Source organism: Quercus suber, unplaced genomic scaffold, assembly GCF_002906115.3.
Source record: "Quercus suber isolate HL8 unplaced genomic scaffold, Cork oak 2.0 scaffold_478, whole genome shotgun sequence".
NCBI lineage: Eukaryota > Viridiplantae > Streptophyta > Magnoliopsida > Fagales > Fagaceae > Quercus > Quercus suber.
The window spans coordinates 517,666-531,350 of NW_027069929.1; the positions used below are offsets into that span (position 1 = coordinate 517,666).

Consider the following 13,685-nt stretch of genomic DNA (forward strand, 5'->3'; position numbering starts at 1 on the left):
ATGTGAGGGCCATAGCGTAGCGTAAGGGGGATAAGACCATCATGAATTTGGTTATATGGGTTTGCATAAATTTCTTCTCAATTTCAAATCAATACCAAAGGAGTCTGCTCCCCTTTACTTGTTGGTTGAGTTTATTGATTGCTTCAAGTCAAATTAGAATTCAAGAGTTGGTATTAGTACAATAATTAAACAATCCAAAAAATGATGGTCAAATTAAAGATTCAAGAATTCAGATTTGTTTTATTAAAAAAAAAAAGTGTTCAAGAGTTGGTGGTATCTTTTTCTGGTATCATTAATAAACAATCCCAAAAGATGATTGTCAAATTAAGAATGATAAACAATACAAAAGGATGATTGCAATTCCATGAAACAATTAATTAGGTAAAAAGTCAATCAAAAGAGAACCATGAAAAGCCAATAAACTTTGAATGAGATTTCACATTATGTATTTCGAATTTGAATTGTGTTTTGCCATACTAAGGGTCCGTTTGAGAATAGTTTATTTAGCTGAAACAAAAAACTTTTTGCAGAAAGTACTATAAATAAAAGTAAAAGTAGCTGAAATAGTATAGTGGGACCCATGAATAGTACCAAAAAATACAGTGGAACCTATAAATAGTAGCAAAAATAAGCTGAATAGTAAAATAAGCTAGCTTTTTAAGCCATGCTAAACACACACAAACGCAAATTTACTTTGAAGCTTTCTTTTATAAGAGAGAAGATTAGGATTTTTTTTTTAATAAGAATATATAACATCTACTCCATGCTTATTAATTTTTATATTTGTTTCAAGATACTAATGGGTTAATTTTTGGTGTCAATAAGATTTGACTTCACATCTTTTATTTGATTATTAGAGATTTTATTAGTTAAATTAATTAGAACTCACGCTTATTCGAATATTTTATATCAATGAACAAGATATGATTGTCACAATTATAATTTCCAAATTAACACTATGCTTTTTAGTAGTAAGAAATTAAATACTTGTCTTACAATTAGATCGAAATTGTCATTTTTATCCTGGGTATTTGTTTGTACAATTATCCTATCTTAGCAAATGTCATAGCTAGGTTTATATATTTAGCTTTTATTTATACGAACCAATAGCATTACCACATATGCATAGATTATACACAGATTACATATATATATATATATATATACAAGTTATAGGCCCGTGTGTTGCACGGTTTTATGAAAAAGCTTATAAAATAAATATATAAATAATTATATGTTTAATAGATTCAATAAAGATTAAAAAAATGAAAAAATGAAAAAAAAAGATCAAGTGTAAATAATTATCTCACTAAAATAAGGGTATGATTTCTTCCTAAAACTAAATTAAATTAATAATTCAAAATTGAATTTTAAATTGATAATTATTTTAAAAAAAATACTAAACAATTGATAAATTTAAAATTAATACAATCTTGATAATATTATAAATTAAAATTAAAGTTGATAATTCAAGAATACACGTGTAGAACATCTTGATAATTTGATGTAACATAAAAATCAAATAAGAAAATTGTTAAAATTAATCTATTAATTCTAACCATATTTAATCATTAATTCTAAGACCCTAACCCTAAGCATGTAAATTAGATCAAAGATAAGAAAATTAGTTTAAACAAAATGCATTATATATATATATATTAAATGTCATCAACGTAGAAATTATCAAATTAATGGAGATATACACTGTTTTTTTGGAATAGATAGAGATAATTAAATTATTGGAAATATATATTGTTTCTTGGGATAGATTTATATTAATCACCTCTTGAAGAATTTGGATTGTGCTTATCCCTTAATAATCAAGTTTTGTAGCTTGATATTCTAATAAAATAATATTAATTTAATAATATTAAAATTTAGAAAATTTAGATGATAGATATTATCTAAATTAATTTTTTGTATGTTAAATATTATCCCCTAATTTAAGAAATATATCCTCACAAATAAAAAAAATAATGTTAATTAGATGATAAATATTATCTAAATTAAATTTTTGTATGTTAAATATTATCCCTTAATTTAAGAAATATATCCTAACAAATAAAAAATAATGTTAATCTAATTTTATTTAATGATAAGAATAAATTAGAGTTCTGGTAGTATACTATTCTTTTTTAGTTCTTTAAAAATCTAAAAATTTAATAAAATTTCTGCAATTTGGTGAAGCCTCTAAATTAAATTTTTGTATGTTAAATATTATCCCCCTAATTTAAGAAATATATCCTAACAAATAAAAAAATAATGTTAATTAGATGATGAATATTATCTAAATTAAATTTTGTATGTTAAATATTATCCCCTAATTTAAGAAATATATCCTAACAAATAAAAAATAATGTTAATCTAATTTTATTTAATGATAAGAATAAATTAGAGTTTTGGTAGTATACTGTTCTTTTAGTTCTTTAAAATCTAAAACTTTAATAAAAATTTTGCCATTTGGTAAAGCCATGTGGCGCAACCACGGCTTCTAAGCCCTAGTGTTATGCCTGTGCGATGCATGACTTAATTAAAATTCAAATGTAAACAATTTTTTTATTAATTTCATTAAAATTAAATAATAAAATAAACAATAAAAAATAAACGAATATTTTACTTTTAAGTTATATAATTAATGCTTATTGTGTGAGACTGAAGTGTTTTAAAAGCATATATATGTGTGTGTGTGTGTGTGTGTGTGTGTCTAAAATAGTTGAATGAAAGATGATAGATAACTACATAACTAATATAAAATGAGATACATAAAAGAAATATAAAAGGATTTTTCATAATATATTGAGATTAAGGCTCAAGTAATATTTAAATGGAAAACCTTCAATTTAATAATTAAAAGCTATTAAAAAAATGATTGAAAGCATATTTAAGTGGAAACCTCGATTCAGTAATTAAGAATAATCTAAATAACTAAACATTTAAAAATACAAAGTAGAGAGACATACATGAAAATATAATTTTTGTCCTTGAAAGTATGGAGAAGACACTGAAACTTGAGTGATTTTCACCCAACCAAAAAATAAATAAAATAAATAAATTCATTAGCGTTGAGATATGATGAGAATTGAGAAGTGATGCCTTTCAATAGTAACATCCATTTTGGCCTTTAGTTGTGAACAATAATCTCTATTATTTGATCTCAACCTCTCTCTCTCTATTATTAACAAACCAAAATAAGTAGCACACCAAAAAAAAAAAAAAAAAAAAAAAAAAAACCTACTTAGCATGATATTTCCTATCTAGTTCACCTAATTAAGATTTTTCAAATAAGGCTTAAACTACAAAGAGAATGGTAGACAATAGTTTCCCAATTAACAATATGAGCAATACGGATAAATAAAAATAAATAAAGAAGAAGCAAAAAGACCAACAGAATAAAAATTATTGAGGCATAACTAGAATAAAATAAGTGAAGGGGAAAAATGTTTTACTTTTTCTTTGGAGATCATTGAGTAATTCTTTACTTGCAATGGACAATTTATCTAGGCGTGGTGTTTATGTTGAAGTAGTTTGTTCAATATGCAGAACTACAAATGAAACTGTACTAAACGAAAACAGAAGTGTGCTATTGTTGAGTGTAATTCATATATGATATACAAAATAATAAAAATTCATGTCTAACTCTATTTAATTATTGATGCTCAAACAATAACCAAATAAATAGGATAAAACTTTAGGAAATTAGGTTAAACAAAAGACAAAAAAACCTATTCAATTTGATGTAAAAAAATTAAATTAAATTCAACAAATACATTAAAAAAAAATTAGAGTAAACAAATACATATGTGTAAGGTTGGTGTAAGGTTGTAGGGAGAAGTAGGGAATAATAGAGGAAAAAAAATGTATGGTAGATATTTATTATGAATTATCTTGTATATATACACTTCACATTGAAGAAGTTGATATGAACAAAAGGTCTAATGTCAGTCTAATTTATGGAGGTGTATGAAGCTGAAATTAGATGGACTTTAACGTGTGCTTTAAGAAAGAATTAGATGAAGAATTTGGATTATAATGAAATTAAGATTTTTATCAACTTAAAAATTATCGGAGAAGAAAAATTATATCTATTTTTTTAAAATCTAAAAACTATTCTGCAATTTTACGTGTAGTAAGATTTTTTTTTTTTTGAAGATTTTACATGTAGTAATATAATTTAAATAACAAAATGAAGAAGGATTAGATGGACCTTTTTTTATGTGTACTAAATTGATTTTTTTAATTAAGATTCTTATCAACTTATATATTAAAAGGACCAAATAAATAATTTAGATTGTAATCAAATTATGATTTTTATCAATTTAGAAATTATCGGAGAAGAAAAATAATATATATTTAAAAAGTATCAAGATGAAAATAATATATATTTAATAATATTTTAGATAGACACAACTGTTATAGTTGTAAATCAAATACTACTTTCTTTTATTACTTGATTTGTCATATTTATCTAAAAAATATGTATATATCTATTCTCAAAATCTAAAAATTTATTAAAATTTATGCAATTTGGTGAAGACACGTGGCGCAACTATGACGTCTAAGCCCAACTTTTATTATATATAATATAATATGATATGATATGATATATATATATATATGAGAGAGAGGTTCAATTATTCAAGTTAGACATGATGTAACTTCTCAAAAAAAGAGTTAAACATGGTGTAACTTATGTGAAGTAATAATTTTTTTTTAACCATTGATTTTTATCAAATTTAATGATAACAAGATACTAGTGTTATAGTACTCCCCATCGGTAGCAACCTACTCTTCATGGGTCCAGAGCTCACCAAGCAAGTCACTTAATTTTAGGATTGTTATTTTCTTTATACTGAACAGTAGTTAAATTTTTACAAGGATGAGAGAGAGAGAGAGAGAGAGAGAGAGAGAGAGGTAAATTATGGAGTGAAATTTAAGCCCATAACACACGCAGGAAAGAAAAATGTATCACTTGAGCTAAGAGACTTAGTAAAATCTAATAATTATGATTAATATTTCATTTCATATAAAGGTTTGCAGGCGGGACAAAATTAAGAAGGGTTGTTGATGGAAGTTCTCACAAATGCATATTACTACAAGTCTACAACAAACACTTGCACACAAAGAGCACGAAAACATTTCAATGGGTAGTAAATGAGCACTCCGATGGTTAAGTATGTAATGGTGGTGGATGAGATAAGATTTCAGGTAATATTTTTCATGGCTAGAATTTCATACACCCCTCTGATGTTGAAAAAGATACTATAGCCACAATTGACACGCTTTTAGATCTCCTATGGCATTATTACCTGCCCATCATGCTTTTAGATGACTTGTAATTTTTTATTTTTTGCCAGATTGGGACACATTTCCAAAATGGTGGTTGGGACACCCCTTTTTGGGGACATGCCACATCACATAAAATACTGAGTGGGTAGTTGTGAATGGAATAAAAGCGATTGTGACTACTCTAAATTTCCAATCCGCCTTTAAAAGATATCCTTCAAATCAGCTCATCGGTGAGGTAGTCAGATCGGTGTAGGGGTTTGACTTGGGTAATCTCAAATCCCACTTTTGCCCTATATTATGTTCCAATGTTCCAACCCCCTTCCCCCCCCCCCCCCCCCCCCCCCCCCCCCAAAAAAAAAAATTATAATTTAGTTGAGTAGTTTTTTCAATTCAATTGTTAAAGTCTTTTATCAAGAAATAAAATGACCAATGATTTTTAAAAAATACGATTGGTTTCTTGGCTAAATACTCATGAATAATTATCATAAAAGGGATGTTATAATTAATTTTAAATCTCACCATATTTATAACTAAAAATTATAATTTGATCCACCATAGGCACTATATTCCAATTTAAATAATCTCTTCTAAGTTAAACTCTTTACTATAAAAAACTTAGGGCTTATTTAGTACATGTGTTTAAATACATGTTTTCAGTTTTTAAATAATATTACATGTATTTTCACACATTTTTTCATCAACATGTATTTCTAATAAAACTGAAAATTGTTATTTAAACACACGTACCGAATGGACCCTTATTTTCCTAGCTTAATTGAAATGAGAACAACAATTGTCGTTATCCACTAGCATTTATCTTAATCAAAATGTCTTTTTTTTTTTTTTTTTTGATAATCTAATAAAAAATGTCACTACTACTACTAGGCCTTAGTTTAAGAAAAACATCAATTGTTGTCTCAAAGGTTTGTGTTTGTGTTTTTTTTTTTTTTTTTTTTGGGGTAACAAGGGATAATGGATTAGATATTAGAAAATAAGTTTGTTAAAAGTTACGCCCTGTATATAAAGGGCTACAAAGTTTTCAACCACACCGATTATCAAAACACAAGATGATAATTGGCATTAAGTTATTTAGTTATCAATGTTATCATTTATCAATGCATCTAGAAAGAAAGATGTTATGATTAATAAGATCTTGCTTACTGTTTCATTTTCTGAGTAAGGAATTTTGGTCAATTGAATTGGTGGCAATTGGCATCCACGTCTGCACTCAGTATTTATTATTATTAGTATTATTATTGTTATTATTGTTATTATTTGTAGTACATTAGTACCACCGCCACAAGCTACCACGTTGCAAGGAATCTAACCACGTTAACTTCGATATTGAAAGTGAATCAATGTCTCTGTATAATTAATTTGTTTTTGGTAGGGGATAAGTTAATGATTATTGATATCGATTTAGGAAATACTAGTATCTTTTAAATTTTTCTATGAGATAATAAAAAATTAATTAATTTTTTATGATTATATATATATATATATATTTTAAAGAAAATAGTGTCAAACTTTTTAAAAATAGTTTATTAATAATTACTCTAAGTGTACTCATTAACATGATTATTTTTTTTTAATACTCCTAAAATCCAACCAACTGGCTATAATTTAATTTAAATTTTGAACAATGTCTCTACTTGTGTTTGGACTTTAAGCACCCCATGCATATTTACACCAGAACCTACCACTAGATTGGAAGACAAGACAACAAAGCTGGACGAAACAAAGTAACAAACATACAAGACATCACCAAAAATGTCTAAATCTCCCCCTAAATGGCAAAAGGCCTGTTCCAAATATGAACAATTTTACTTTCACTACTCATGTCAAAGGCAGTTATAACTTATAATACTACATAAGTTGCCACAACTATCTTATATGTCGAATTGTAATTAACTGCTTGTCATTTTCATATGTATCTACAATTTTTTCTTCACCATTTACAGTCTATCACATAGACAATTGTGGTATAAATTATATCGTTTTTGATGTGGGCTTAGGCTTTTTCAATGTAAAAAAAAAAAAAAAAACTCAATCTTAAATGAGTAGGCGAAAATGGATTTCCAAAGCATCTTTAGAAAAGACATTTGCCTTTCTAAGTTAATAGTGCTTCCTTTTTCAAGAAAAAAAAAAGGTTTTAACAAGTAAGAGTAGTCTGTCCATATACATTTGCTAGAATCATGTTTCAAAAATACGATTTCACTATTTTATAATGGGAAAAGTTAATAATGCTTTAATGATATTGGTTCATAAAATATTTTTAAAAACTTTTTATAATATAAGAAAAAGACAATTGACTTTTTGACACATTTTTTAATTTTATATGATGCAAATAGTAATAAAAATTTCTTAAAATAGTTTTTTAACAAATGCCTAAAGACACTAGTAAAAATGACCCTTTACAATTATAGCTAAAATCAAATTTTCAAAAAACACTATTGTAGGGTTAGGACTTGTGACCCAAGCCCAAAAACAATAAATTTGTAGAGCGTGAGTGATAGAGATGGGTTAACTATGGAGCTAATAACGGTTGATCATAGCATACAAGTATAAACCAGCATAAAAGTACACGTAAAGACCAAGTACAAGTCCGAAGAAACTTATGATAGATTAGATACAAGTTACAATTCTTTTTGTTATAGTTCGACCTCCCCCCTCATTAGGAACCCTTCTTCTTTATATATCTTCCTCCACTACCATTCTCATCGTCTACTTGTTCTTCATTCAGCTCCCTACTTGAGTGCATGTCATGTCATGTATCTCACTTAGTTTTTGTGAATGACAGTAGCTCAAGTTGTACTGTTCAGAGGTTTTCTCCACATAAATGCGGTCAGAAAAGTTACTGCAGTGCATTTAATACAGTGGTGACAGCTTTTCCTTTTAGATATTTTTCCACTCCTCTTATCTCCAGGCGTGTCTAAAATTTATCCAAATTGCTGAAGTTACTAGTAACTCATTTGAACCCCCAGATATTTACATGACCCCAAAATCCTTTCATTCGAGGATTGTCATCTTTTCGAAACACTGATACTCTTTTCGAACGAAGTTTCTTCGTCTCCATGTATCATTTTTCCAAGCGAAATAAACCTCGACAATTTTATCCTCCTTGGACATACACTAATCTTTACCTTGAGTTTTAAGCCCATTACGTATGGCTGGGCTTTACCCCCCACAACTATCAATGTAAACAGTAAACAAGCTATGTGTAATAATAATTAACCAACTAGTAATTTACTACCACAATTTTTTTTAAAATTTTATTAATCCTTGTTTTTGTTAAGTATTATTTTATTAAGCCCCACTTAGCCAAAATTGGTTTCAAATCCACTGAATTCACACATTGAAGGGCATTATTCACCTAATTAATTCCTAACCCCCCCTTACCAAACCTTACCAACAAACCAAACCGACCACTGTAAATGCCGTACGAACATCATACCTAATCCACAAACCCATCATTAAACACCGTGCCCTTCAACTCAAGAAAAGATTGCCGTTACATCATCAAACCAAATACATCTACTAAATTAAATGAAACAAAATATGCCGTTACAGCTTCTTTCACTCTATCACTGTTACGCGTGAGACCACTTTCCAACCAAAAGGCAAGCTCCATTGAACATATCCCATTCTGCCGCACACTGATTGGAAGTGCCTCATACGCACCGTAGATGAGAGTCGCTATTTTCACAGAATCGTGTCTCATGCAGCCTCTGTAATCATGTTCGCAACTACTTGTACCTAAGACATCTATTCGCCCTTAAAACCTGAGTTAATGACTTCCGAGTCCCAAAGTACAATATGAAGCCGCGTTAATTAATGTGCTTAAGGTGCTGTTTAATAATTTATTTTATAAAAAATAAAAAAAATGGTTAAAATATTAATTACTTTTTTTTTTAATTTTTTATAAAAATTTTCTTTCAATGAATTTTTTTTAAGGCACTGGTTAACATTTCTCTAAGTAGAATAACAAAACTTAGATATAATATCTTAGGTGCTATTCTTTAAGTTTTTTTTTTTTTTCTTAAGATTCAGCCATGTGACTACTTAATTAAAAAATATACTTCCATTTCATGTGCAAAAATCCATATAGCAGAATTTTAAAATATGAACTTAAAGAACATACCCAAGTCCTATATCTAAATCTTACCCTAAGTAGAAAGTGAACTCAAAATAAATTATCAGTTGAATTAACTGGAATTAATCAATTATTATTTATAACTCTTAAACTTTATATATCAAATTAACCCATAAAATAATATTTTATTTTTTTTTTAAGAAAAATTATGTAACTATCATGTGATCAATAAAACAAATCAATGGGTGAATTTTCTTAATAAGGTCACGTGATGATCACACTATTTTTCTATTCATAAGAGGTAACTAAAATATATTTTAGGAGACAATTTGATTAATATAGAAACCTAGAGAGTTATAAAAAATGAATTGAAGTGTCGGTTTGGCATACTTATTTTTTTATCTTATAGCTTTTATGTACAAAATTTTAAAACATCTCGTATTTCTTACTTATTTTGTTATTTAAGTACAAGTATACTTAGTACTCGGAAAAAACAAAATAAAATGAAAAAAAAAAAAAAAAAGTTAATTCCAGTAGGGAAGCGCGGATGTCAAATCAAAATAAATTCCAGTAGAATGCCACCTCTTAAATCCGCCTTTATATTTAGCCCACAGCTAGTTTCCAATTTCCAATTCCCTATCTTAATTTTCAACCTCGAGTCTACACCACACCACACACTCACCGAAACAAAGATATTCACTCATTCACACTAGAGAATAGAGTTTACACAAAAAATATATGTATTTCGCTCCCAAACAGAAACGAAACTTCCAGGAATTTAATAAAACTTCATGAGATAAGAACTAACAAAAAGTTATAAAAAAAAAACCAGCGCCGCCGATAGTGATTCGCCACGTTTAAGGTTCTGGTGACACGCCATGGCTATAGCGGATCACCGCCACCACCACCACAAATCACAGTCTGACACGAAGCTATTCAGGCTTTGTCCGTTTTGGCAGTCAGGCAATACGTCGTCGTCTTCATCTTCCACACAGAATCTTACTCATAGTAACATCGGGAATCTGAGCGGCCGACACGTGGAGGGGCCGTCCAATCCGAAGCCGCCACCCAAAACGGTGTCGTCCGTTGCTCGATCGCTACTCCCACCTCGCCGAAGGCTCCGCCTTGACCCTTCCAGCAACCTCTACTTTCCAAGTACGTCGTCGTTTTACTCCACCTTCTTGACTTTTTTTTTTTTTTTTTGTTTTGTTTTGTCAATTTTGACTTTTTTTTTCCAAAAAAAAAAAAATTTTTTTTTTTTTTTTTTGTTTTGTTTTGTCAATTTTGACTTTTTTTTTCCAAAAAAAAAAAAAGTTACTTCCAAAATTGGGTTTTGAATTTTTTTTAGTTTTCAAAATTGTGAATCTCGATGAATTTCTCGTTGTCTGATTGTGTTTGGTATTGTATTTTTGTGAAGATGAGCCTGGTAAACAGGTTAAGAGCGCGATCAGATTGAAGAACACTAGTAGGTCCCATGTGGCTTTTAAGGTATTGGTTTCTCTTTATTTTGGCTCATCTATTTTTTTAATGTTGTTTCGTGTGATTCACTCCATTGGTGTTCATAGTTTGTAGCATTTTAGATTTTATGTACTTTAAATACTGATTGACCGAATTTTGGGGAGGTATTATAATCATATAACGTGTCGGCCGACCTGGTTCCTCTTTTGTGAATCCTTAGCGGATTTCAAAATCTTGGGACTAAGGGTTGGTTGTTGTTGTTATTGTTTTACAGTCATATAATGTATTTTGATGTGGCGCGGCATCCCAAGATGTCCGTGGTGTTATGAATCGAGCATTTTAGACCTGTAGTTTTAGTTCTATGAGGTTTGAAATAATTTTCAATACTTGGCACTTAAGTAACTTTAAGTGAGCCATCTAATGGTTTTGTTTGTCTTGCTTTAGTTTCAAACTACGGCGCCGAAGAGCTGTTATATGCGTCCTCCTGGTGGTATCCTTGCTCCTGGAGAGAGCATTATTGCAACAGGTATTATTATTCTTGAGCTCTGGTGTTTGGAATTTCACTTCTGTATTGGTAAAGAAATTGGGGTTGGATAGGGATTGTAATTATATTCTATATATGTTCTTTTTTTATGTTTGTATTGCACTTGCCCATATATTATCTAACTTCCACTCTTTCTTGTGAATTTGATTGGGCAGTGTTCAAATTTGTGGAGCATGCTGAGAACAATGAAAAGCAATTGGACTTGAAGAGCAAGATTAAGTTCAAGATCATGAGTCTGAAGGTCAAAGGAGGAATAGATTATGTACCTGAGCTGGTATGTTAAATGGCTTCTTGTTGCAATAATGCTGATGTGTCTACTATTTTGTGGGAAAACCATACTCTTTGGTATTGACAGATGAGAAAGAAAATAAAATAAGGAACTAAAATGTAAATTATGTGTTATTGTTGAAAAACAGAGTAATCTTTATGGTTTCAGTAAAACTTACGTTGAAGTATTGTAATAGGTTTGCTAAATTATTAGTTTATCTAAAATTCTCTTTCAAAATTAAGAGAGATTACTAATTTTGGGAGAAATTACTATTTAAGAGAGATTACTATTCCAAACAAACAACTTATTTGATATAGGCAACTTGATTTAGCCATAAATTTCTCTTTCAAGAATTGGGGAGATAATACGCTTATTTATGTTGCTTATTCATATTTAAATATTCATTGTTGAAAAATCTTTGCATATTAACACATATCATTAATAAAAAGATCATCGATCACAGAATTGGATTATGGAGTCCTGGAATTATTTCTCCAAAGACCCATGGACAGGAAATATGTAGTGCTAGAGAGTTTTCAGACATTGCCAAAGGAACCAAGTCAGAAGTGATACTTAATTTATTATTATTATTTTTTATAATGTTAATTGTGCTAATGATATAAAAAAGAAATCCATATATAAGAAATATAGCTAATAAGAAAAATAGTATGAAAGATTATTTCTGCTGTGCCATATGTTCTACATGGATGCAACTGCTAACAAGTTTTCCTATAATTTGTCTATGTTTTAATGCCCCGTTTTGGATTCTCCTTTTTGCACAATGTTTATTGCTTTTCTGTCTTTGGAATTCTACCTCATGGCATGTTTAAAATTTTCAGATTTAGATATAAATGTAGTAGTGGTACTAGTTTTCTTTTATTACTTAGGCAATGCAAAGCTAAATATTGTTGTTGAACCTTTTTTTCATACAGTTTCTTGAATAAAGGATCAAATAACGGTTTGGTCAATTTACATAGTGGGATTTAGCCTCTATTAGCATTTTTAAACTGTGCAACTGAGCTAAACATGATTGCGGTAGTTTTACTTTTTTATTTTTTTGCTTTCAGGAGATTTTCCGGTGGTAACTTAAAATCTGTCATTTGATTTGACCATTTTTTTTGTGCAGTTTGAGGAACAAAAGGATGAAGTAACTGTTGAACGAATATTGCGGGTTGTATTCATAGACATTGAGCGTCCTAGTCCTGTAAGTTGAAGGTTGTTTTGTTAACTACTGTATGTGGTGAACAAGTTTTATATAATGACATTGTTTGTGTGTGTATGTATTTTCAATCTCATCTAGGCATTGGAAAAACTGAAGCGTCAATTAGCTGAAGCTGAGGCTGCACTTGAATCACAATCACGCAAGAAACCTCCTGTAGACACAGGACCTCGGGTTGTTGGGGAAGGGCTTGTAATAGATGAATGGGTACAAATTTCGTATCTATTGTCATGTCTATTGTTGCATAAATGCTCATTTAAATTCTCATCTTATTTAACTAGTTTTATCTCTTTTACACTATTCTCTTTCAGAAAGAGCGAAGGGAGAAATACCTGGCTCGACAGCAGGTTGAAGTGGTAGACTCAACATAATGCGTGATTTGCTCCAGCTGCAAGTGCTTTTGTCGGGACAAAAATGTGGTTATGTTGTATGTTTCACCACAACTCATCAAGTATCTGTTGTGGGAAGATGGACGGACCTCAGTCGGAAAGTCCATGTGGAGGAATGTGAGGATCAAGATACCAGATTTTGGACTGAGCCATTGTTCTCGTAGATAGTGGATTTTGCTTGTATGAAAATAAATGCATGTAAATTTTTGTGTCTAGAGTGCTTGATTTATGTCAGGCTTTTAGTCTTTGTTTGTTTTAAGTAGTATTTTACTCCATTCATAAGTATAAGTTCATCGGTTTCCTTGTATGTACTTTAATTTCTTACATGGATCTTAGCCCTTGTGCTTAGGTCAACATTTATTGCCCTTTGTGCAACTGCATTTAGTGCCAACTAATATGACAACAAAGATCAGACTCCATTCCCTCCA

The 13,685-nt window shown here is 29.6% G+C and overlaps 1 protein-coding gene across 1 annotated transcript; it reads left to right on the plus strand.

Moving 5' to 3' along the window:
- Window positions 1–10,003: 10,003 nt before the first annotated feature.
- Window positions 10,004–13,685, plus strand: LOC111983193 (vesicle-associated protein 4-1). The gene is made up of 7 exons (XM_024014852.2): window positions 10,004–10,534; window positions 10,797–10,867; window positions 11,282–11,363; window positions 11,537–11,655; window positions 12,776–12,853; window positions 12,950–13,075; window positions 13,180–13,685. The coding sequence occupies exons 1-7, from the start codon at window positions 10,258–10,260 to the stop codon at window positions 13,237–13,239; spliced, it is 813 nt and encodes a 270-aa protein (XP_023870620.2). The 5' UTR covers window positions 10,004–10,257; the 3' UTR covers window positions 13,240–13,685.